Source organism: Fistularia commersonii, chromosome 7, assembly GCF_037954325.1.
Source record: "Fistularia commersonii isolate RoL2024-O1a breed Wild chromosome 7, RoL_Fcom_v1.0, whole genome shotgun sequence".
Classification (NCBI taxonomy): domain Eukaryota; kingdom Metazoa; phylum Chordata; class Actinopteri; order Syngnathiformes; family Fistulariidae; genus Fistularia; species Fistularia commersonii.
Window position 1 is genome coordinate 11,813,467 of NC_141290.1, and position 21,838 is coordinate 11,835,304.

At 41.4% G+C, this 21,838-nt stretch overlaps 1 protein-coding gene across 2 annotated transcripts in view; it reads left to right on the forward strand.

Annotated features, from left to right (window-relative positions):
* asic1b (acid-sensing (proton-gated) ion channel 1b) overlaps positions 1–21,838 on the forward strand; it is a 219,938-nt gene that overhangs the window by 176,872 nt on the left and 21,228 nt on the right. For both annotated transcript variants that reach the window (XM_086149811.1, XM_086149810.1), the window contains 2 exons: positions 8,288–8,438; positions 20,702–20,829. In XM_086149811.1, coding sequence (XP_086005937.1) covers positions 8,288–8,438; positions 20,702–20,829 — 279 coding nt within the window. The remainder of the gene's footprint in view (positions 1–8,287; positions 8,439–20,701; positions 20,830–21,838) is intronic.

Sequence of the window (21,838 nt, forward strand, 5' to 3'; positions counted from 1 at the left end):
AGATAAGGAGATTTGGTGGTGTAATGAGAAAGTGCAGGAGTATATACAGAGAAAGCGGTTAGCAAGGAAGAAGTGGGACACTGAGGGAACTGAAGAGAACAGACAGCAGTACGGGGAGATACAGCGTAAGGTAAAGAGGGTGGTATTGACGGTGGCATTGAGGGAGAGACAGGAAGCAGAGCTGGATGTCGCAGAGATGAAGATGTTGAGGTTCTCTTTGGGAGTGACAGGGATGGATAGGATCAGGGATGAGTATATCAGAGGAACAGCACATGTTAGTTGTTTTGGAGAGAAGGTCAGAGAAGCCAGACTGAGATGGTTCGGTCATGTACAGAGGAGGGATATTGAATATATTGGTGGACAGATACTGGAATTGGAGCTGCATGACAGGAAGTCTAGAGGGAGACGTAGTGAGAGAGGATATGAAGGTAGTTGGTGTGAGAGAGGAGGATAGGAAAGGAGAACAGGGTTCGATGGAGAAGGTTGATTCGCTGTGGGGACCCCTGAAGGGAAAAGCGGAAAGAAGAAGAAGAAGTAGACACTTAACTAGGCATAACTTGATTTTTTTGCCCATCGTCTGATATGCCAATATAGTTCACATGGTATTGATACTCCTACAATGCATTAGGACAAATAAAAAAGGCTGCATCTGGGCTTGTCATCTTCTTGTCTTATTTTTTATACTGAGATTTCATTAATCAGTATGAATTATTCCATTCGGCTCATATCACAACCTTCCAGCGAGCACGGAAGTGTAATTTATTTTTGGACAGACACAAAATACGCGTTGGGCAGCTCAGCGGCACAATGATAGGAAGGTCTGTGGTTCGATTCCGTGTGGAGTTTGCGTGTTCTCCTTGTTTCTGCATGGGTTTCCTCCAGATTCTTAGGTTTCCTCCCACAGTCCAAAAACATGCTCTTGGTTCATTTAGGGACCTTAAATTGCCCAGACGTGTGAATAAGTGAATTAATGAATAAATTCATGAAAACAGGGGGTCAGAGCCCAGTAACCACTCAGTTGTTACATCCTACTGGAAGTTGCGTTTTCTGCTGACGTGCAAAAAGCAGACAAACGACTCATTTTAAACGATGGGCTGATATTCAGTGAAGCTGATATCAGTTGATTAAAAGCAACGCGCTCAGCCCTGATCCCAACCTTGGCAGAAGGATGCACACATCCTTTTTACTTTTAAAAGAAAAAAATACACAGGCACCAGCACTTGCTCGATTTTGGTTTGTACAAATATACAAAGCTTTCAATTAAACCAGAAATTTGTTTATAAAATAGTAAAAGATCTACTGTCTGCCATCCATTTTGTAGAGCAGACAATGGCACTCGCTGTATACCTGATTCTTTTTATTCTTTTGTTTAATTTTTGGTCGTTTTGCATCAGAAAATATAACAATTCTGATGAAGACCTTATAACCTCTGCTTTCTGCCCCTCATTGAATTTCCCGCGACTTTTGTTGCCGTGAAATACCAGGCCGCAATTAGTTTTCCTGAATGCGTAAATGCACGCTACAAATTGCGCCGGTGCACTCCTGCCTCTTCACATCGGGTTTCTGTGAAAATCCACCCAGCTCTCCCCACTCCTCTCCCCCTGGTATCGAAACCGTAAATGTATTATTACGCACACTAGAAGTCTTAAAAATGCAACCGTGTAGGAACGAAAAGAAAGATGTATCTTTGACTGGAGGGGAGTGACGGCTGCCTCAAGACTTGCATATTTGGAACATCACTTAAACTTGTATTTGAGGGGATGTGCTCTATTTTTTTAATTCTGTTTTTCCCCCAATCTAAACCAACGGTGTGATATGTTCCCATTAAATCGGAATAATCAGGAGGGAAAACTACATTTCACTATATCCTAACCACCTGGAACATTGACAATCGAGAACTGCTTTGCTTGACCTGGTTCAGATCGCCAATATGTGTGCGCGTTTAAAGGATTGTACCTAATGTCGGTATACCCTATTGGCTTGGAGTTTATTTTTATTTTTTTTCATCTGAGGTCTATACGGCCTACTTTTAGATCTCCCTCAATCTGGAGTTTTCAATTCCCATTGACTTTCCAAGGTAGATAAAGGTTGTGAAAAAAATAATCAAGCCAGCCTGATATTTCAAATCATGAGCTAAATGAGTGTGCAGAGAGCCGAGGCTTTTCGCTGCTACTGTTGCATTTGGAAAAATTGAATCCTTGTTGTCTCCACTCTCAAGTACCGCACATAGCATGCATACACTTGTACACACACTGGGCTCCGAAGCCACGGGATTAACTCTGTAGTTTTGGGTTGAATAAATCCTTTGATTTTTTTCCATCGAACTTCCAACAGAGGTGTTATGGCTCTTTGCTGATTTTCTGTCTCGCGTTGGATGCAGAAGCAGATCTGTGTGCCGTGGCTTATCCTGACCGATCGCGCAGATTTATGAAATCGATACCAGTGAAAGTCACTGGTTACCTTATTAGTTAATAGGTGAAAGAACTGCTGGAAATTGAACCGGAAGGAACCGTGGGGTTGGATGTTACGGTGGTTTGCGGCCTAATGGCTAGATGGTCCGTGGCGGCTTTTCTCCGTGGAGTTTGCACGATCTCCCCGTGTCTGCGTGGGTTTCTTCCAAGTTCACCTGAAGTCCAAAAACATGCGGCTCTACCATGAATGAGGAAATGAATGGTTGGATGTCTCCATATAATGTTTGAATTAAAGGATAAATGGTATTATCTTCAACCTTTCTAAAATTATTGTCTATGTAATTTTGTGGACTTTTTTGCCCAAATCAACACCGTATTCAACATGTGGTTAATTTTTTTTGTGTTTTCTAAGAAACTTGAAATGACGTAGGCGATTATTATAAAAAGGCGACAATGCATCTCTATACGTGACCTGTGATTGACAGACGACCAATACTGTCTCACCCAATGACAGCTGGGATTGGCTCCAGTCAGCTGAATTGAAATTAAGACCAAATTTAGAATGCAGGAAAGCAAAAAACATTCAAACATATAAATATTTATATCCATATAAAATCCCGCTCCATAATATTACTGCTCCCTGAAACATTATTAGCATTTTATTTTACAAGTCGCTATGATGCACCTGCTGGCATTTAGAGGTGAAGAAAAACACAACCAGCAAATAAACCATCGCTCTGTATGAAATCTGTTGATAAATAATTTAGTAAATTAAGACAGCTGCCCCCTAACACCCCTATAAAGGGAGCTTTCGGGGATTACAGCGGCATCACAAGGCCCTTGGACATTGTTCAGCCGCTAACGAGGAACAAGCGGCGTGATGGAATCTTGTCAAAAGAACCCCTCGGTTAAAATTGTTTTTGGTTTACTTTTCCGTGTCAAGTCATCAATTAGCCCTTCAATCCTCGGCATGTGTGAGGAATTCCTGTTTACGAGAGGCCAGAGGATAAAATCGACTTGGATCCGGCATAACACAGATTCGTTACGCGATTTTCAGTATCCGTAAACTAAGTCTCTGTAATGTGACATTTAAGGCCATCTTTACATAAAAAACATTTACATATTTTACATTAGTTTTATTAAGTGTTCCATATATGCTCGAGCATTTTGTACACTGCTTTTGTGCGGGTATATTTACGTATTTTTTTCATATATATTTTTTTCCTTTTCAGTGTTCGAGAGATGTTTTCAGAACACGCATTTTTCCACATGTTCTAAATCGGTGAAAAGTTCATGGACATCGATTCATATCCTGGATGCACGCGTTGATATGATGCATCTGATTATCCTTCCCCCAAAAAACCACATGATAACACATCAATAAATCTCATAGCCTCAACTTAATCCCACGCTCAAGTTTCTGCGCTGAAGTATATCTGCTTTTTTTTTCTTCCTCTCCCCCTCAATCCATGTATCGTACGAGTGTTGACAGAAACCAGAAACTACATGGTGTCGCTCCATCATCTACAGAGTTAGATTGAAACCATCTCCGAAAGGTGTGGCTGCCTTAACTGTCATAACATTCAAACACCTTCCCACTCGGTGTCGACCTTGAAATCAATGGAGAGGAGAGGAAGCGGTTCTCCGGTAACGTCGGGGAACAGCGTATGCATCCTTGTCACATTGTCGTCTGAATGATAGCTGAGGGCCATCTCGACACTCTCAGGCTGTCTGTCAGTGAATAATTTATTTGAACACTGTGACATTTCTGCGCCCTGCCAGAACTAAAGTGGGTGATGAATCTTGATTTCCATTTGAATATTCCATTTCTGTGTTCTAACCAGGGGGGCAGGGGCCATCCCGTGCGCCCTGGGAAAACTTGGGAAGCGGCTCACCAATTTCTTCCAGTAATGCAAGAAACATTGGATGCATTGAAAAATATAGAATTTTCCTGGAAAGTTATTCATACGCGTCACGGTCGCGGTCGCCATTGGAGGGTAGAGCTTATCAACAGTCCTCGTTGGGGGAAAAAAAAAAGCAAAAAGGAATAAAAGTTATTTTTAAAATGAAGTTCATTCGCTGTGACGGATCCTGTTTGTCTACCGAAACATCTGTACAATTCGGAATAATGAAAAATAGGACAAAAATGGTCAGCCCGCAAGGCGCAAAGGTTCAATTGTCATAGGGGAGGCCCTTCTGTGTGGAGGTTATATTTTCTCATTTCTGTGTCTGTATGGGTTTTTATACGGGTTTTTTCAGTTTCCTCCCACATTCCAAAAACATGCAGGAGATTCATTGGAAAGCCAATGTGTGAAGGAGAGAGTGAATTGTTGTGCATCTCTATAGAAGGTGTGGAGGAGATCGAATTGTTATATGTCGTCATGTGACGTGTGAATTAGCGAGTGAATGATTATCCCTCTATATGATGAGTAAATGAATGAGTGAATTGTTGTAGGTCTCCATTTGACATGTGAATGAGCGAGTGAATGGTTATTTCTCTGTGATGCATGAATGAGTGAATGAATTATCATGTCTCTATATGATGTGGAAATGACAGAGTGAATTGTTTAAATCTTTATGATGTGGGAATGAGAGTCAATCATATTGACGCATGAGTGAGAGGTTGAACATCTTTATGTTTCTCTATGATGCATGAATGAGTGAGTAAATGTTGTACATCTCTGTATAATCTGCGGATGAGATGATGAATGGTTAGATATCTATATTACATTACATTACATTTGGCAGACGCTTTTATCCAAAGCGACTTACAATAGAGGACATAAGCACTGCAAATAACACTTGCAAATACAAGATGCACAGGAAATATACAGAACAATAAGCTGGGGTTAGTTGTTTTTTTTGTTTTTTTTTAAGACAAAAACGTACACATACGTACACACACACACACACACACACACACACACTGCATAGCCTAACTGGTGCCTAACCTGAACTGAGGCAGCTCAAGCATCAGCGCAGTAAATAGTCCTGCAAGTGCAGTAAATAGTCCTGCAAGCACAGTAAATAGTCCTGAATAGTCTATATCTTACCGGGTCAATGGTTATATGTCTGTATGGGGCCCTGAGATCAACTGGTGACTACTCCAGGGTGAACCTCACCTCTCACTCAATAATAGCTGGGAAACACTCCAGATACGCTGAGTGTAAGATAAGCGTTATAGATTTATGAATGAATGAATGAATATCGGCCTCCGAGACTGGCCTTTTCTTCCGCGCAGGGAAAATATTTTCCCGCGTCCGGCCAAGGTTGAAAATGTCCCAAATCAAAAACATATGGAAGCTGCAGGTTCAATAGTTGAACTGTGCCCAAAATGAATGTGATACCAAGCTGAAGTCCTTTAAAAAGCTGCTTAGGCAGGATAAATATTGACTCAACCCTAATGCTAAATTGACTGGAGCTCCACACTGAACATTTTGCATGATTATCAGTCTGCGGAGCCAAACGCAGGTGGCTCGGCTCAATGTAAAACTAATTACTTTTGAGAAGTACTTTGAATGCTGAGCTCTAGTGGTTGAAATGATACACTTTCAGTCTCTGCGAGTTTTGCTTTTTTTTCCCCCAAACTAATCCAATTAGTGTGGGGGAAACTCGCTTTTTGGATTTGGCTCAAACTAAACGGGAGCTGCCATGACATAGATGATAGACAGACAGGAGGAAGCATGCTGAGAAAAGAAAAAAGAACTAAAAGCTACTGAGCTTAATGAAGATCCTGATTCCCCAAGGTCACCGGCAGCATCCGGCGCTGTTTCTCTTCACTCAATACAACCCGAACAATCTCCTGGTTACCAGAGCAACTCTGCCTACAGGCGCCCTGTAGTCAATCACCAGATGCAGAAAAGCAGGAGTGGCTTACGCTTACACTCAATAGTATACACACACACAAACACACACCTGTAGTCATTCTCGCATATTCTCAAAACATCGTGCGCGTGTGTGTGCGTGTGTGCTCAACTACCTCCGGTGCATGCATGAAACAGATTTTCACGCAACCACAATCTGATTGCTTTACTCTCGATCACCATCTGGAAGCCACTTTTCTTTCTCCTTCCATGAATGTCCACAGGTGGCGGCGGACAAATTTGCTACTCTGGCATTCATTTTTTTTTTTTTTTTTCACAGGGGAGTTTTATTTGCTTAACATTTACACCTAAAAACATCTGCGCCTACAAGAGACTTATACATGGCTTCCTGCGGTTTCTGTATATTGGTAATATTATTTTGTGGAATAGTTTCTGGGTTTGATAGAGGGTTGAGGGGAGGGCTATGCCATGCATTTCCTAGCCCTTATATTCCAAAGAGTTATAGTTGAGAGTGATCAGATTATAGTGCGAGGGCCCCCCAAGACGTAAGTGGATTCCAGCGGCATTTTATTTGATGTTGGTAGAACTCCTGCACATATAGGGCCATCAGATTTTGACTCAGTTTTGCCGCTTATGCACTCGAAAGGTCGTATCTCATATTGTGGCTGTTTCAGACAGCTTTTTTTCCTTTTATTGCATTTCACCACTCTTTGTTTCCAAAGCGCACGTATATCGGGACTCCGCGCTGCAACACGGCGTCAGACACGTACCATCCTTCCCCAGCCAGTTCGCTGAGCAGACGGACTGACTTTCCTTCCAGAGATATCTCTAATATTGCCTGGGTCATGGATGTGGTGCAATTTGACAGATGGTTACAAAGAACTTGTGTCTCACTCGTAAGTCACCTTTATAAAAGTGCCTCTTTCGAAGGTTGTTGTGATGCAGTCACTGGGAATAAAGCATCTCTCAGCAAGGGGAAAAAAACAAACCTTTTCCACAAACTGGCTTGGGATTAATTCCCTCTCTGCAATTTCTTGCTTATTTTTAGCCAATTCCTTGCTGTTCTATTATTTTTTCAAGGTTATGTCTTTGTAACTCGCTTGTGGTATTGTATTTTTTCTTTTTCTGAAAGACAGCCAGCTGCAATTTAGCCAAATAACATAACCATTTAAACCAAAGCCGTCCAAAACAAGACAGAAAAATGCACCAGGTGATTCTACGCGTTCGGTTAAAAAGTTTTTAGGAGAGCATTTCAATACAAGGAATATCTATGGCAAAGAGAGCAGCACCGTGGAGATTGGTGACAATTCCGAATTCTGTGAAGTCAATTTAATTGCAGGCTACCAACTTTCCAATAAGAGGTTAATTGTGAATGAGTTTGCCGACACAACGGGTTTGATTTTGATTCCCGTCCATGCAGGTGCATTTCGTCATTTTCGTTATTTAATTAAACCTCCTTTCGTTCACTGGCAATCATGTTTTTGTCAACAGGTCACAGCTTCCCACTGAGCTTTTCTCCTGCAGCTGGGACCCATGTGCAATTCCCATCAGCCAGCGAAGCAGCACCCTTTTGGCATGCAGTTGAAATGCAGACATATCTGGGTTGCACTGTTTTAATTTAGATAATATTTGCATTTCAGTGCAGTTGTGCGTGTTTGTGCGTGGGGGTGGGTGGGTTTGTGTCGTTTGTTTCTTTTCAATGCGCTTTGAATGTAAAGAAGATGATTAAGCGTGATGATCCGACCAAAATGACTAAAATGTACCCATGTACTGATTGTGCGACTTGTAATAGCGGGCAATATTTTAATGTCCATATTTAACAGTCCATTTATTTCATCCTTAAAGTAAATGAGCTTTGAGTTCAGACAAATATGCTTTTGTCACATGTCACAACCGATTTATCAGAAATCTAGTCAGCCGCTTGGAGGTTTTAACAGTTTTATTTTTAACCTTAAAAGAATCCAACAATGCGTTGCTTTTATTTAATCTTGCACAGTTCCTTTTTTTTATCCAAATTCTCATGGTTTTTTTTTTTTGTTTGTTTTTTCACAGATATTTACACGCTATGGAAAATGCTACACATTCAATTCTGGCAAGGACGGGCGACCCCTGCTGGTGACGATGAAGGGCGGGATGGGCAATGGGCTGGAGCTGATGCTGGACATCCAGCAGGATGAATACCTGCCTGTGTGGGGGGAAACTGGTAAGTGGCTGCACAATATATAGACATACAGTAATACACTACTCGTTGGTGCTGGAGGAAGTATCCGTATTTTCTGTTGTTTTTTTTTTTTTTTTCGTCTGCTTGTCAATCGGTAGTGTCGGCTGATCACAATTCCTGGGCCTCGCAATGTGACGGGCAGAAGAGGTGGTTTCTACTGCCAAAATGCAATGTTTTCCTTTTTTTTCCATCACAGCAGCCATTTTTGTAGTTTTTAACTAATAAGGTGCAAATTAGCTATTACAGCTAAAAATCATTCTGCACTTCTGCAAACAGGACTGTAAGTGCCAACAGATGCAAGGATACTAATCCTCATCAGTGAGGCTTTTTGTTTCATGATGGGTATTTAATATATTTGTGCCCATGCTAAATAATCCACAATTTTAGACATAGCACGGCTATCTGGCTGCCGTATTAAAATCTTTTGGCTAGTTTTCGGCACCTGTTGGGCCTTGTCACTTAGCATAGGGAGAAATATGCTTATACTATCTGCATAACAGTTCCACGACCAAATTGCAAAGAATGGCGCCAGTCCCCAAACAGAGGTAGGTGGCGCTATTTGCAGCGGGAACAGATGAGAGCTCGGTATTAATACTGCCAGTTAAAGTTTCAAAGCACGATCCTTATATATTCTTGCACTTTTTCACACTCCTACAGCAGAAAGATTCCTTCTGAGGCAATTGTCACATTTTCAGCGACATGCTACGTTTGATGAAAGAGAATACCTGATCTTTTCGCTAAAAGGAAGGCATATTAATAATAATGTGATTCATATTTGATTTTTTTTCCCCCACCTCTGAAGAAGCCCTCATATAAATCCGAGAATATTTGATTTAATGAGAGTTTTCCTTTTCCCCCTTCTGACACCTTCCTAAGACATTGAAACTGTGACACACCGGAGAAAAAAATCCAAATCGGATTATCTGACCCCTGTAGTGTAAAAGTCGTGACAGGAGCAATATATTGCTCTTTATCCAATAGACTTGTTGAGCACGCGAGTGCCAACAAACATCATTGGAATTAAATGATAATCCGCTTTCAATAAGGCAGCAGACAATATGGCAGCATTTATTGGGCCTACTTTTATGTTATTCAACAAAGTCCCGTAAAACTGTGTAGGATTGCAAGTCCCCGCCGTTTTACCGAATCAAACGTCAGCCCACGGTGTCTCACAGGAAAACCTACACAGGGATTACCTTCTAATCCCTGTTTTGGAATACCGGCGAGGCTGCGTAACACTTGGTGCAGGCCCCTGTGGTGTCACTGTATCAGCCAAGATTCTATGTATGGTCCAATAATGTAGCATTAGCACTAAGCTTTCTGGAAATCTTTTGTCTATTTTCGTTAATTAGCAGCGACATTGATCCTGCAAATACAAAGCAATCACCAGAAATGCTTTTTTGTGACATGAATATTTCATCGCCTAATCTCTAAAGATGTAAACGAACACTGTTGTCACGTAACTGCATCACTTGTCAGCGCAGCAGCTTTTTCTGTGTACATCAAAAAACGAGCAGAGCCGCCTTCCGGATCCGGTCGCCGTGGAGGCTACAGGCTCCTCCATTCACGGCTGAGACCTTATCATAGCAGCCCAGCTTCACAGATGACACTCCCGGAAACCCTGCAACTTTGTTTTTAATGCAGCTACATATGGCGCAGAGTGTCAGTTTCAATATTGCATATGCTTGAGGAAATGCGTGGCGTGCCGCTCGGCATCATCACAGAAACACCGAGATCATGATCATCATGAAACATGAAGTTGGAAGCGGGGAGTTGTGATCCAACTGTAATCGTTGATTCCATCCTGCATCCACTCCATGCCTCAATGTTTCAGTCATATAAATATGCAATGTTGTTATGTAAGACTTTTTCAATTATTGAGTTGTTCAACAACTGGAGATATGGTAGGAATTATTTCTTTTTCACTTCATTACCTTTAATATTCCACTCTTCAGCAATTTAAGACAGTTAAGACAGTTAAGAGCTAGGTGTCGACTGTGACGTTCCTCAAATAAATACCAAATCTGTTCGCTGCGAAATGACATCTGAATGTCAACCTCATATTAAACACATTTAACTATGAAAAATGAGTTGACTTTTATTGGGGTGATGTCACGGAAGAAGTGGCGTGTCTGTCACCGACATCGGCCATTCATCAGAAACGCTCCTCCAAAAAAAAAAAGAAAACAGGACAACAGTCAGCATTTTTTCCGGTGTTTTTTGACAGCCGATTGGCTTTGAAATATTGCCGAGAATAACGGAACGGCAAGATGAGGAGCCGCAAGCGGGTGACGGAGTGAAACCTCTGAGTCAAGCAACCAATTCCTCTGGTCGTGGCCTGCTTTCTAAGGCACTCATGCAAAAAAACACCGCCAAAAACGTGATCGCTGTTGTCAATTCCGCCAGAAGCCTGTGTAAAATTGGTAGCTTTTTTTTTTAAATTGTCTTTGTACAATTACAAAAAATCTGTAACAACGCTGGACGGTTTTTGAATCCATTGAGGTTTTCTGCAATTTACTGCCCCCTGCACTGCTGTGGGTTCTAATTGGAAAATGTTGAGGGCTATCAGTGGAAATTTGGTGAAATAAACTGTGCCAGCCACCAAAAGCAATTACAGCCCTCGCCTTTTTTTTTTCCTCGAACAACATAGTTGTCTGTCGTTGATTAACTTGCTAATTAAAGCAGCAGGTATCTTTTCTGATGAAACGCACCATGGGTCGAAACGACCCTGAACACATCACCCCTGTTTGTTCTACGTCCTTTTTCCATCTCATGTATATGATATCAAAAAAAAAAAAAAAAAAAACAGCTCAAAAATGACTTGAATTGCAAATTGATGAACTTACATCCTCAATGTCAGTTTTTGTTTTTTTTTTCCCCTTGAAGTTTAGAGAAGAGGTTAAGATGTACTTTCGCAATCTACCTTGCCAAGCAGGTGGCCAATTTCATAACCATCCCACCTTCGAATGACCAATTACACCTTAGTTGATAATCGGGTGAAGACTTTTGAATAAAACATGCTTTCCATTATGTATTATCCATGCTGATGATAATGGTAATTATGATGATGATCTGCTTATGTTATTAATAGGCATGCTGATGTCCAGTGTGGCGTCTTGGGCTCCTACACAAACACTCAGATAATAAGGTCTTATTGCAATAAAACACACATACACACCCCGCTGAAGAGATAAGTAGAATAAGACGGGAACATGAGGGAGCTCTTAGGGTGAACTCATGCCAGCTTTGTCTTTTTTCTTTCCCCCACGACGCAACTCCTCAGGTGTTGGCGAATAGCAGAACTGAGCTCCAAAACACAAAGCCTTTTGCGGTGGGCCTGCAAAGCCGATGAGGGTGCAGCAGAGCGGAACACGTCGGCCGTCATTACCGAAATGCAAACAAAGGAGGCACCGCGCCGCAAATATGTATATTTTACAATCCACCAGGTCGGGTGCAGCACGTAGCCAGACTACAGGAAAGCCAGAACCACTATACAGGCAGCAAACCTAGTCTTGCACAATAACACAAAGCAGCATCTACAAGTGATCACCAGAGATGGTTCTCAAAAGTGTCTCCAATGCACGAAAACACTTGCACCGTGAAAATTAATATCCAGAAAGGGAAACAATTAGTTTATCGGAAATCAGAGCATCTGTGCCGAAAGGCTTATGCCTAGTCCGTCAACGAAATGGTTCACTAAAGTTCAAAACATGATGTCAATAACTCATTTGCTTCAAGTAATGGACAAAAGAAAACACAAAGAAAAAGAGAGAGGGAAAACTTTGTTAGTATTCAGTAGGGTACCGGGCTCGAGGCAATTTCAAATGCTAAAGTCATGAAAAGTCAGCAGACTAAGGGTACTGTTCACTGCCAAACTCAAAAGCATCCCTAAACCACGGGAAAAAAAACAAACAAGCACTCTGAAGTAACCCCATCAGGATGCTGGGGCGCGTATACATATACATACATATAATACATATACATATGCATATACCTACATTAGAGCCTGGGCTTATGAACGCCTCAAATTACAAACAAATCGGCCGATGAAATTAGCTTTCCGTTGAATTTTTAGCCGTGAACAAGCCTCGATGCACGAACACAAACAAACAAACTTGCTGGCTTTCCGCCGTGTTGCAGCGTAGCTGCAATCATGCGGACCTCTCCGTATTATTCACATCATTCATCGTTGCGCTTTCCTGTCTTGCTTTTTTTGTGCTTTTTTTCCGTAAATTAGCCTTCAGTGTGGCTCCCAAAATACTTGAAAGTTCTAGCGATTCTAGTGTTCAGAAGAAGCTTATAATTACAGTCGATCTGAAGAAGGAAATAATAGCTAAACGTGATAGCGGTGTTCGTGTTACGGATCTTGCGAAGCTCTACAACATGGCTAAGTCAACAATCTGTACAGTCAAGAAGAAACAAAGATGCGCAAAAAACGGCTGATGTGGATAAAGGGAGGCCTGTGTTAGCAAAGCAAAGTTATAGTTACTTTGAATTAATAATGGACAGCTTGCTGGAGATAGCGTTCACGAGGGTCTTGTATGCCAGAAGGCTTTACTTTTACTTGTGCTGGCAAGAAGAGAAAAAACACCAGAAATGCAGTCATGATTAAGGTTACCTTTTTGCCCTAAATAAACCCATAAAAAAGTTTCAAAAGAGCAGGAGTTAACCGATCATTTGTATTTCATTTCATTTATTGAAACATGTATTTCGTTCAGAAACATTGCAGCGCAGAGCCAAAGAGTGAAGCCAAAGTTCAACTGCACACTAAATACAGATTAAAAGAAACAATAAATGGCAAAATCTTAAATAATAATAAAATGCATTTTATTATTTTCTTCATGATAATAAGTGATAATATCACCCATCATGAATGAGTCGTACTTGGGCTTACCGTGCAAGATCCAAACATTTATATGGGTGATTTTCGATTGTCCCGCTGACTCCTGAAACTAACATGTACATTTCAATAATACAGAAAAAATCTTGATAGATAGATAAACATTATTGGTTGTAGAGAACAATCGAGAGTGCAGAAAAGAAGTGAAGAAACGCGTTCAAGCAGGCTGGAACAGATGGAGAGAGGTGTCCGGTGGGATAACAGATATCAGTCGGAATGAAAGGAATCAGCCATGTTGTCCATTTCAGAGACAGAAGCATTGAGGAAAAGACAGGAAGCAGTTGCAGGTAGCAGAGATGAAGATGTTTAGGTTCTGTTAGGGAGAGAGCAAGATGGACAGGATCAGGAAAGAGTCTGTCAGTGGTTCTGGAGAAAGAAGTCCGACATAGTTTGGACATATGCAGAGATAGTGAAGATCTGGCCAGATCTTCAAGACTAGAAGAAGCCCGAATAGCTATATAGAAGGAGAACAGGAGGTTAGTTGGGGTGAGAGAAGAGGATGCAGAGAATAGGGTTAGATAGAGGAAGATGATACGCTGTGGCGAACCCCTGAAGGGAGCGGCGTCCGAAAGGAAAAGAAGAATTTATTGTTTCAAAGAAAAAAAAAAAAAAAGAATTTATGAAACCAAATGTGGATTCTGGTGTATTTCCATGTGGAAGCACATGTTATATATTAGGGTATCGCATTGTGTTCTAGTGAGTCTTTTCAGGCCAACTAAACAAAAACAAATCAATAATGGCGGAAACAGTTTGGTTATGAGTTTGGATTTTTTTTTTTATATGCACATAAGCTCAACTAAAGTGACTGGATCACCCTGCTCTTGAGAGGATTAGTTCACTTCCTGTATTGGATCGCCGCATGAAAAGAAACAATTGGTACTGCCCCTCGGGGAGTTGTCAAGGGCTAGTGTATCAGGCCTTGTCCAAAAAACAAACAACTGATGCGCTCCTAAAAGTATTGAACCAGCTCTGCAAGGCCAGAGAAGATCCAGAGGAGCGTAACATCCCTCCCGTCAAAATCTGGACTCTGTCAATCACTCGGCTATTGGTTACCAGCGCCAACGATCACCCAACTGGTACCGACCAGAGCAGTTAAATCTGTGTCAGGCAAGATCAACATTTTTACAAATAAATTCATAGAAGGTCTCCTTTCGAACCCCAACCACCACCTTTTTATTGTCGCTGACATTCTGCTTTAATACCCGTTTCCAGAGCCGGCTCACGCTATCTTTGCCCACTATGCACACACTCTAATCTTCATTCAAGTCCGCAACCAGCAACTGTCTGATCGTCTGCATCTCCCTCTCTCGCTCCTCCGTGCGCTGCAGGCAATGGGGAGATTGTAAACAATAAAGTTGAAGTGTGCGCTGCCTGGCGAAAGCACACAGTGACGCTATTTATATGTCAACCGGGGCATCCCTTTTATGCATTATATGATCCATAAAAAATTTTTTTTTTATCACAGCATATACCGGCAAGCTGCCCCAACACCGGTGTTCTTTATATGCTTCGCATTTTATATCTCTGCTATTTGATTACGACATTTCTATGTATGGTGCCTCTGAAATCGACAGCAGTTTGCGGCACATAAAAACTATACTTAAACATTTGTTATTACAACACTCACTACATCACACTTTTTCATGCTTGATTATTCCTAAGTCTGCACATTGGTGTAATATGATTGCCATCTCAGTGGGGACACAGTTAGAATTATTTCTAAATATGAGAGGATGTAAATGAACATTTTTACATAACAGTTTAGAAGCACAAATGCCTTTTTTTGTTTTATTCAGTTATACACAGACCACATTAGCAAAATTTGACCATTGTATTTAACCCATCATGGATTAACCATGAGCAGAAGGCAGCTAAGGGACAGCGCCAGGGGAGCAGTTGGTCAACAACACTTAAACAGGCTTGGAGAAACCGGGAATCAAACCAGGAATGTTCAGTTCCACAGACGGTCGCTCTAACCCCCTGAAAATACCTTTGAAATACCAAAGGTATTTTTAAAAAAAATCAAAAAAATAATATTAATAGTAATTATTCTTTGGCTTTCACATTGGTCTAATGTGATCTCCATCTCAGTGGGACATGCAGACATAATTAAAATCATTTTTGAAAATAAAAGGATGAGAACATTTTTATTGTAACGGTTTCAAGGGTATTTTCATAAAAAAATAATTTTAGTAATAATAAAAATTCCCTTTCATTCCCTCTTCGCACATGTTCCAGCAATGTGGTGCGTCAGGTGATTTTTTTTTGTATGAGACCTTGCTTGTACTGCTGCATCACTGAATCAGACGTTTGCTTGCAAAAGAACAAAAGACAAAGGGAAGACAGCGACGCAAAACTGTTTGTTGCTAAGAGACTTGGGTCATCACCGATCAACAGAACACAGACACACACAGTGTTGTCACATGTCAGTATATTCACCGAAGTGTCACCCCATGTGAAGAAATACAAATACATTGTAATGTGTCATTTTTTTAAACGAATAGCATAAAGCATCAGCCCTTACTGTCTATGGGGTGTGGAAAAATGTTTAAATGCATAAATGGTAACTTCAGACCTTTAATATCCTTTTATCTTTTATAATATTGATATAAAAAGAAAATGTGCGTATGAAACAGTTCTGTTGAGACATTTCATTGGAATCCTCTATTAAAAGTGGGAGCCATATGAATGAAGCTATTTTCACCATTAATCTGTAAACCTTTTGCATTGATTTGTTCAAGGTATATTTTGTGAGGATGAATACACAAGGCAGGAGCGGAACTGTGTCTGGATCAGTGCTCAGTGAGAACAACGCCGGATTCTTCAAGCAATTTTTACACTTGTCATTGTAAAACGAACACTAGAAGGAAAGCATTGAACCCCCTCGTGTTCTCATGATCACCGCCTGGGTTCTAAACAAGGGCAGCGAAAAGTCACATAATTTCATTGTGGGTCAGAAACAGCAGTAAACATGGCATTTACAAAGTCGCTTACAAAGTCTTTTTCATGATGTTTTTCTGATTGATTTTAACTAACATTAACATGCAACTTTAACCTTACCTGATGCTCAGGCTTTGCTCTTGTGGTCCGATTTCGAGTCACGAAAAATTTGTACAAGACTCTTACATATTTTACGTGTGTTGACTTGCATATTTTCTAAATCACATCAAACTCAATACCCACAGGCCAAATATGACCCGCCACATCACTTTATGTCACCCGCGAGAACATCTTAAAAGCTCTGATTGTCTTAAAATAAGTCAAATGGGTGTATTGACCATAAACTTAATTTCCCACAATTCATGCCGATCATGTTCCCTCCAAAATAATGGCACCCTGCCATTAGATTGCAGTGTATCCACATCAATGCAATTTTTAACAAGTGGAATTGAGAAATATAAATGATCCCTAAATGTCCAGGAAGAGAAAAGTTGATGGTTTTGAATGAAGTAAATGAAGTTATAACTATGTCATAACTTGGATAGTTTGATCATTCATCAATGGAGTAATGTGAGTTTCTTAATCTGACAATATTTGTGTTGAAACAGAGCAACATAAACATAGCGTAACGTCAACATAATTTTTTTTTGAATGAGTAATTTATCATGAAGGAGTAGTTACATTTATTTGACATTACATTTGGTTGCATTTAGTTACATCTATACTGTTACCATTACATGTGGCCCTTTTAGGTCAACCGTCATGCTGATGTGGTCCTCGCTAAAAATGAGTTTGACACCCCTGTTCTAAATGACGGTTATTATCTTTCTTTGAGATAAAAATAATGCAGCTTCTTAATTCAAACTTATTATTTTTAGCTGAATGGTAAATGCGGGAAACCATCTGCATTTCACAGTGGTAGGAATGTACCAAATCGCCACGCCACGCCTGACCACGCCTCATTTATAGAAGTGATGTACCTTTGAACACACAGATGGGCGACCTGCTGGGCGGGGAAATGGCAAACTGGAAAACCCCAACAGCAACTGCTCTACCCTCAAAATGACCCGGCACTGTATGTGATACAATAACAATAATTTGTATTTTTCATGGCGTTTTTTTTTCCTTTATTGGTTTTCTATGAAGATGTAAAGCATACACTAATAGCAGGTGGAGAATACTTAATGTGTGAACCCCGGTCCGAATGCAATTAGGTTAAAAAGTGAATCCCCAAGAGACCGAATCGGCAGATGGCTACTCCCGAGTTCAGCCTCCTGGAGAATTCCTTCAAGGGCGGAGAGAGAGCGTTATACTCCGGCTGGGGACGACCGGAGCGACCTAACGAGGTGTAATTTACTAGATTAAAATAACCATCAAGCAGAACAGGATCCGCTATAAACCTTGATAAAGGAACCGTAAAATTTTATAAGATCCTACTATTACCCCGAGTGTGTTGCATCAGCCATCAGGAGTGTAATTTTCTGTGTTGTCAAAGTGCGGGGGGGAAAAAAAAAGCCATTGGGCTCCGTGAGCTAATCGCACAGAAATGATACCTTTCCGTAATGATACAGGAGGAGGCGGAGCCGTCACTGTTTTAAACGTTAGGCAAAGTCTGACGAGACCGTTTTTTTAATTTTATTTTTATTTCACTTTTTTAGCCTTCTTAATAAAACGTCAGGCGCTATCCTGCTCAGCCTGCTATTTGTTTTCTTTACAATTTCCGTCTTCCTTCAATCTGATTGATTTATTGCAGCGGGTGTTCTTCATCCTCAGAGACAATCCGTTCGATACTTTTTTTTTGTTTCACTGAACAAGTAAATACATATACTTTTGATCCAATACAGCATGTGTCAAGGATGTTTTCTTTTTTTTTCATTACATTGATATTTGTTGGTTTAATCTTTAACTTGTTTTCGTACAGATTAGAGGGTGTGTACTTATTTACAGCATGTGTTAATTTTCCTCCTGAGCAAGTCCGTCGCTCAGCCCGGGACCTTTTCCCTACTCCCGTCTTTAATGAAAACATGGCTTGAAAATTCAGTTCCATTAAATGTTTAGAATTTAGTGCCCCGTTTTACCCGTTACCGCCTAAGATGAGATGGCAGCTCATTTACAATGAGGTATAGTAAAAATCTCTTTTCCTTGGATCGCTGAGTGGAGTGTAGGTGGAGAAGGACAAAGCGCTCCAACTGCAATATTCGTGAACGAAGGAAGCTGTGTCCTTCGACAAAGTTGAAAAATGCATTCCATTTAGGTTTGTTTTAGCACGGTCATAAGAGCATCCTTGGTTCTGTTGACATCCTTTAGTAAAACTCTGTCACTTCTAAGTAGTTTGACGTTTTTTGGTGAATGCTGGATTTCTTAAGACTCTCTTCATTAACAGGGTTAATCGTATTGTTTCAGTGCTTCACACTCTCTCCATCTGTGCCTATTTATTTCGTTCCACACGGATTTTCCACTTTGATGCTGTAGACATTATCAACCATATTTATGTCTGGCACGCAGAGCGGGGCAGGTGTTCAGTTGAGGCCGGTTTCCAGCTGGCACCATTGCCACGTTCTTGCCCGAGTTGTCGAGATTGCGAGTTTGCTTGAGGCCATCTGTGCACCCCTGGATGTGTTAGTCCCGTTGGCTCATCTCCGGTGTATTCAAGTTGGGTTTTTTTTGAGGAGTCTGAAGTTGGAAATTCATAACCTCTGTGGGCAGAATTTCGAGGCACAGCTAGTGTGTCGAGAGGATCTGGTTTGGTGACCTCAGGATGGGGCCCGAGCCTTTTGCAGATGATATGATCTCCAGCGGCTGGAAATCGGAGGCCACGGTCCTCAGACAGAAAAAGGTGGAGTGCCCTCTCTGAGTCGGGGATGAGAGCCTACCCCAAGGAGTTCAAGGATCTTGGGGCCTTGTGCAGAAGGAATGGAAGATCAGCAGGCGTAATGTTGCAGTGTCAGATATTGTGCTGACAGATTGAAGAAGGTGCCGAGCCAAAAGGCGAAACTCGCGATTTATTACCCGATCCACCCTTACCTATGGTCATGAGCTGTGGGTAGTGACAGGAAGAATGTAATCACAGATACAAGCTGTTTTATGAGTTTCCTCCGCAGTGTGTCCGAGCTGTCCTATAGAGATAGGGTGAGAAGTTCAAACCAGGGGCTCAGAAAAGAGAAGATCCATATCCAGAGAAGCTAGATGTGGTGGCTCTTGCATCTAGTCAGGGTTCCTCCTGGACGCCTCTGGTGAGGTGTTCCAGGTAAGTCCCACCGGTAGGAGGCCCCAGGGAAGACCAATGACTTGCTAAAGATACTTTGTCTCTCAGCTGGCCTGGAGCTAGGATTCCCCCCCCCAACAAAGTGGCAATGAAGGGGGAAATTTGGATGGCTCTGCTTTGGCTACTACCCCAATGACCCGATCCCAGGTAAGCAGCAGAAGACCCAAAAACCAAAGGTTTTGCACTGTGACTGACTTCGACATTAACACTAATCAGTTAGACCTCAGCCTCATTTCTGAAAGACTTGATGCCCTTCCCAATATGTGCCATCAAAAAGTTCAGTTCCTGAAAAAGGGCGCTCTTCTCAGTCACACCGACAGCAAACCTCACCACTGTCTCACAGCTTGCTACCTTTCCTGCACCACCCTAACATACTTCACTTCCTACGTCCTCCTACAGTACCAAGACCCCAAAAAAGGGAACAGCTATGAAGACCTTGGTACAGTACCCTAAGGATTCTGCATTTGTGTTACGTGTACCAAAAAGACATTCCAACAATTTCAGATTCATGACTTGGTCAACTTGTCTCGTTTGATTTAGGATTCGATGGGTAATCCTACTTGAAGGTACAGGGCCGTAAAATAGTAAAGTACCCTAAGAATTCTGCAGTGGTGCTACATGTGTAACCAAAACAAATTTCAATTCAAAGACTACAATTCAAGACTCACGACTTGATGGACTTGTTTTTTTCTGGATGTAGGATTCAGTGGATGATCCTACTTGAAGTCCGAGGACCATAAAAACTTCACAGGAGTTGCAGAAGCGCCACAATCTTACTTGAGTGTGTGTGTGTTGTGGGGTGGGTGAATGGGTGAATGCAATCCAGTATAAAGCGCTTCGAAACGGCAAGGAGTGAAAACGGACTACAAATGGAGATCATTTATTTGTTGCATTCCAAGAGTCATGCAAACAGGCAAAATAATCATATTATCATCTAATAACAGGATGAACTGGCTCGCAATGCATATTTGTTGAATGATGATGACATTTTGTGTGCGTGTGTGTGTCACAGATGTGTTTCATCATTCATTAGAAGGCTCTGCTACATTTGATTCATGAGAACTGCTGGCGTATGTCTGGTGAGGTGATCACGCACATTATCCCTCTTGACATTAATGCCTTCATCCGTCTCATCAACAGACGAGACTTCATTTGAAGCTGGGATCAAAGTTCAGATCCATACCCAGGAAGAGCCGCCGTTCATAGACCAGCTGGGTTTCGGAGTGGCGCCGGGGTTCCAGACCTTCGTCTCCTGTCAAGAACAGCGGGTGAGTCCAGGGAATGACAAAAAAAGAAAAAATGAAACGGCTGATGGATATCTCAGCACATGCCGTCAGGGGGGATATGCGAGTTAGCATTTGTCTTCTAATCAAATTCCATAGGCGTTATTTTTGGAAATCAAATTATCTCCAGTGCTGTCAAATGCATGATCGTACAATACAAATAACTCTGTGTTTCTCACTTGCTTTGGTTTATGCAACAAGATACACTGAATGCTATCAACAGATCAGTTTTGTAAGTCGGCATTGTTTCAAGCTGCACACTTTAATTCACGTGACATCGCCGGGCTTGATCAGACTCCACTCCATGTCACCTGCTGATTCACATCCGTTTCTAGAATATTTTTGCTGCCTGTCAGGCTTTTCTGATTATTTCACTGCCCTCCTCATTTTCAAGTGGATTAAGAGAGCTTTACAGCTCGCGGTCACTATTGCGAGCATTTGATATTGAGATTTGGGGGGTAAGAAGGATAGCGATGCGCAGATACCCTTGGACAAAATGACCAATTTCATTTAACAATGAATCTGTTGATTAAGCATGATGTCGTCGTTCACGTTATTATAACAAATACAACAAAAGTATGAGTCAACATTTTATTTATATCCATTTCCAAGAATTAATAAGATCACCAAGCTGGTCATGAAAAGCCTGTAGAAAGTGTTAGAAAAACTGAAATACAGCAACCCGAAGGCTAAGTGAGAGCTCTGCCTCTGCAGCACTACGCTGTTTGGGTCCTTCCTCTCCTCCTCTCTTTTGAAGGATGTTATCACAAAAGAGGTTGAAAAACATCATTTCAGGTTGGGAGTCGGTTGTGTTTCACATGAGAGGCGAAAAAGTCAGCGGCAGTTCTAAGGACGGTTACATTCGTCCACCCTTTAATATGATTAAGCTTAAAAGAAAAATAATGTTCTCTCGGCTGGAACTCGAACACTGAGCCACTTGTATTCTTTACACGCGGCTCCAAGGACTTAGATCCCATGTGCGGCCCAGATAGTT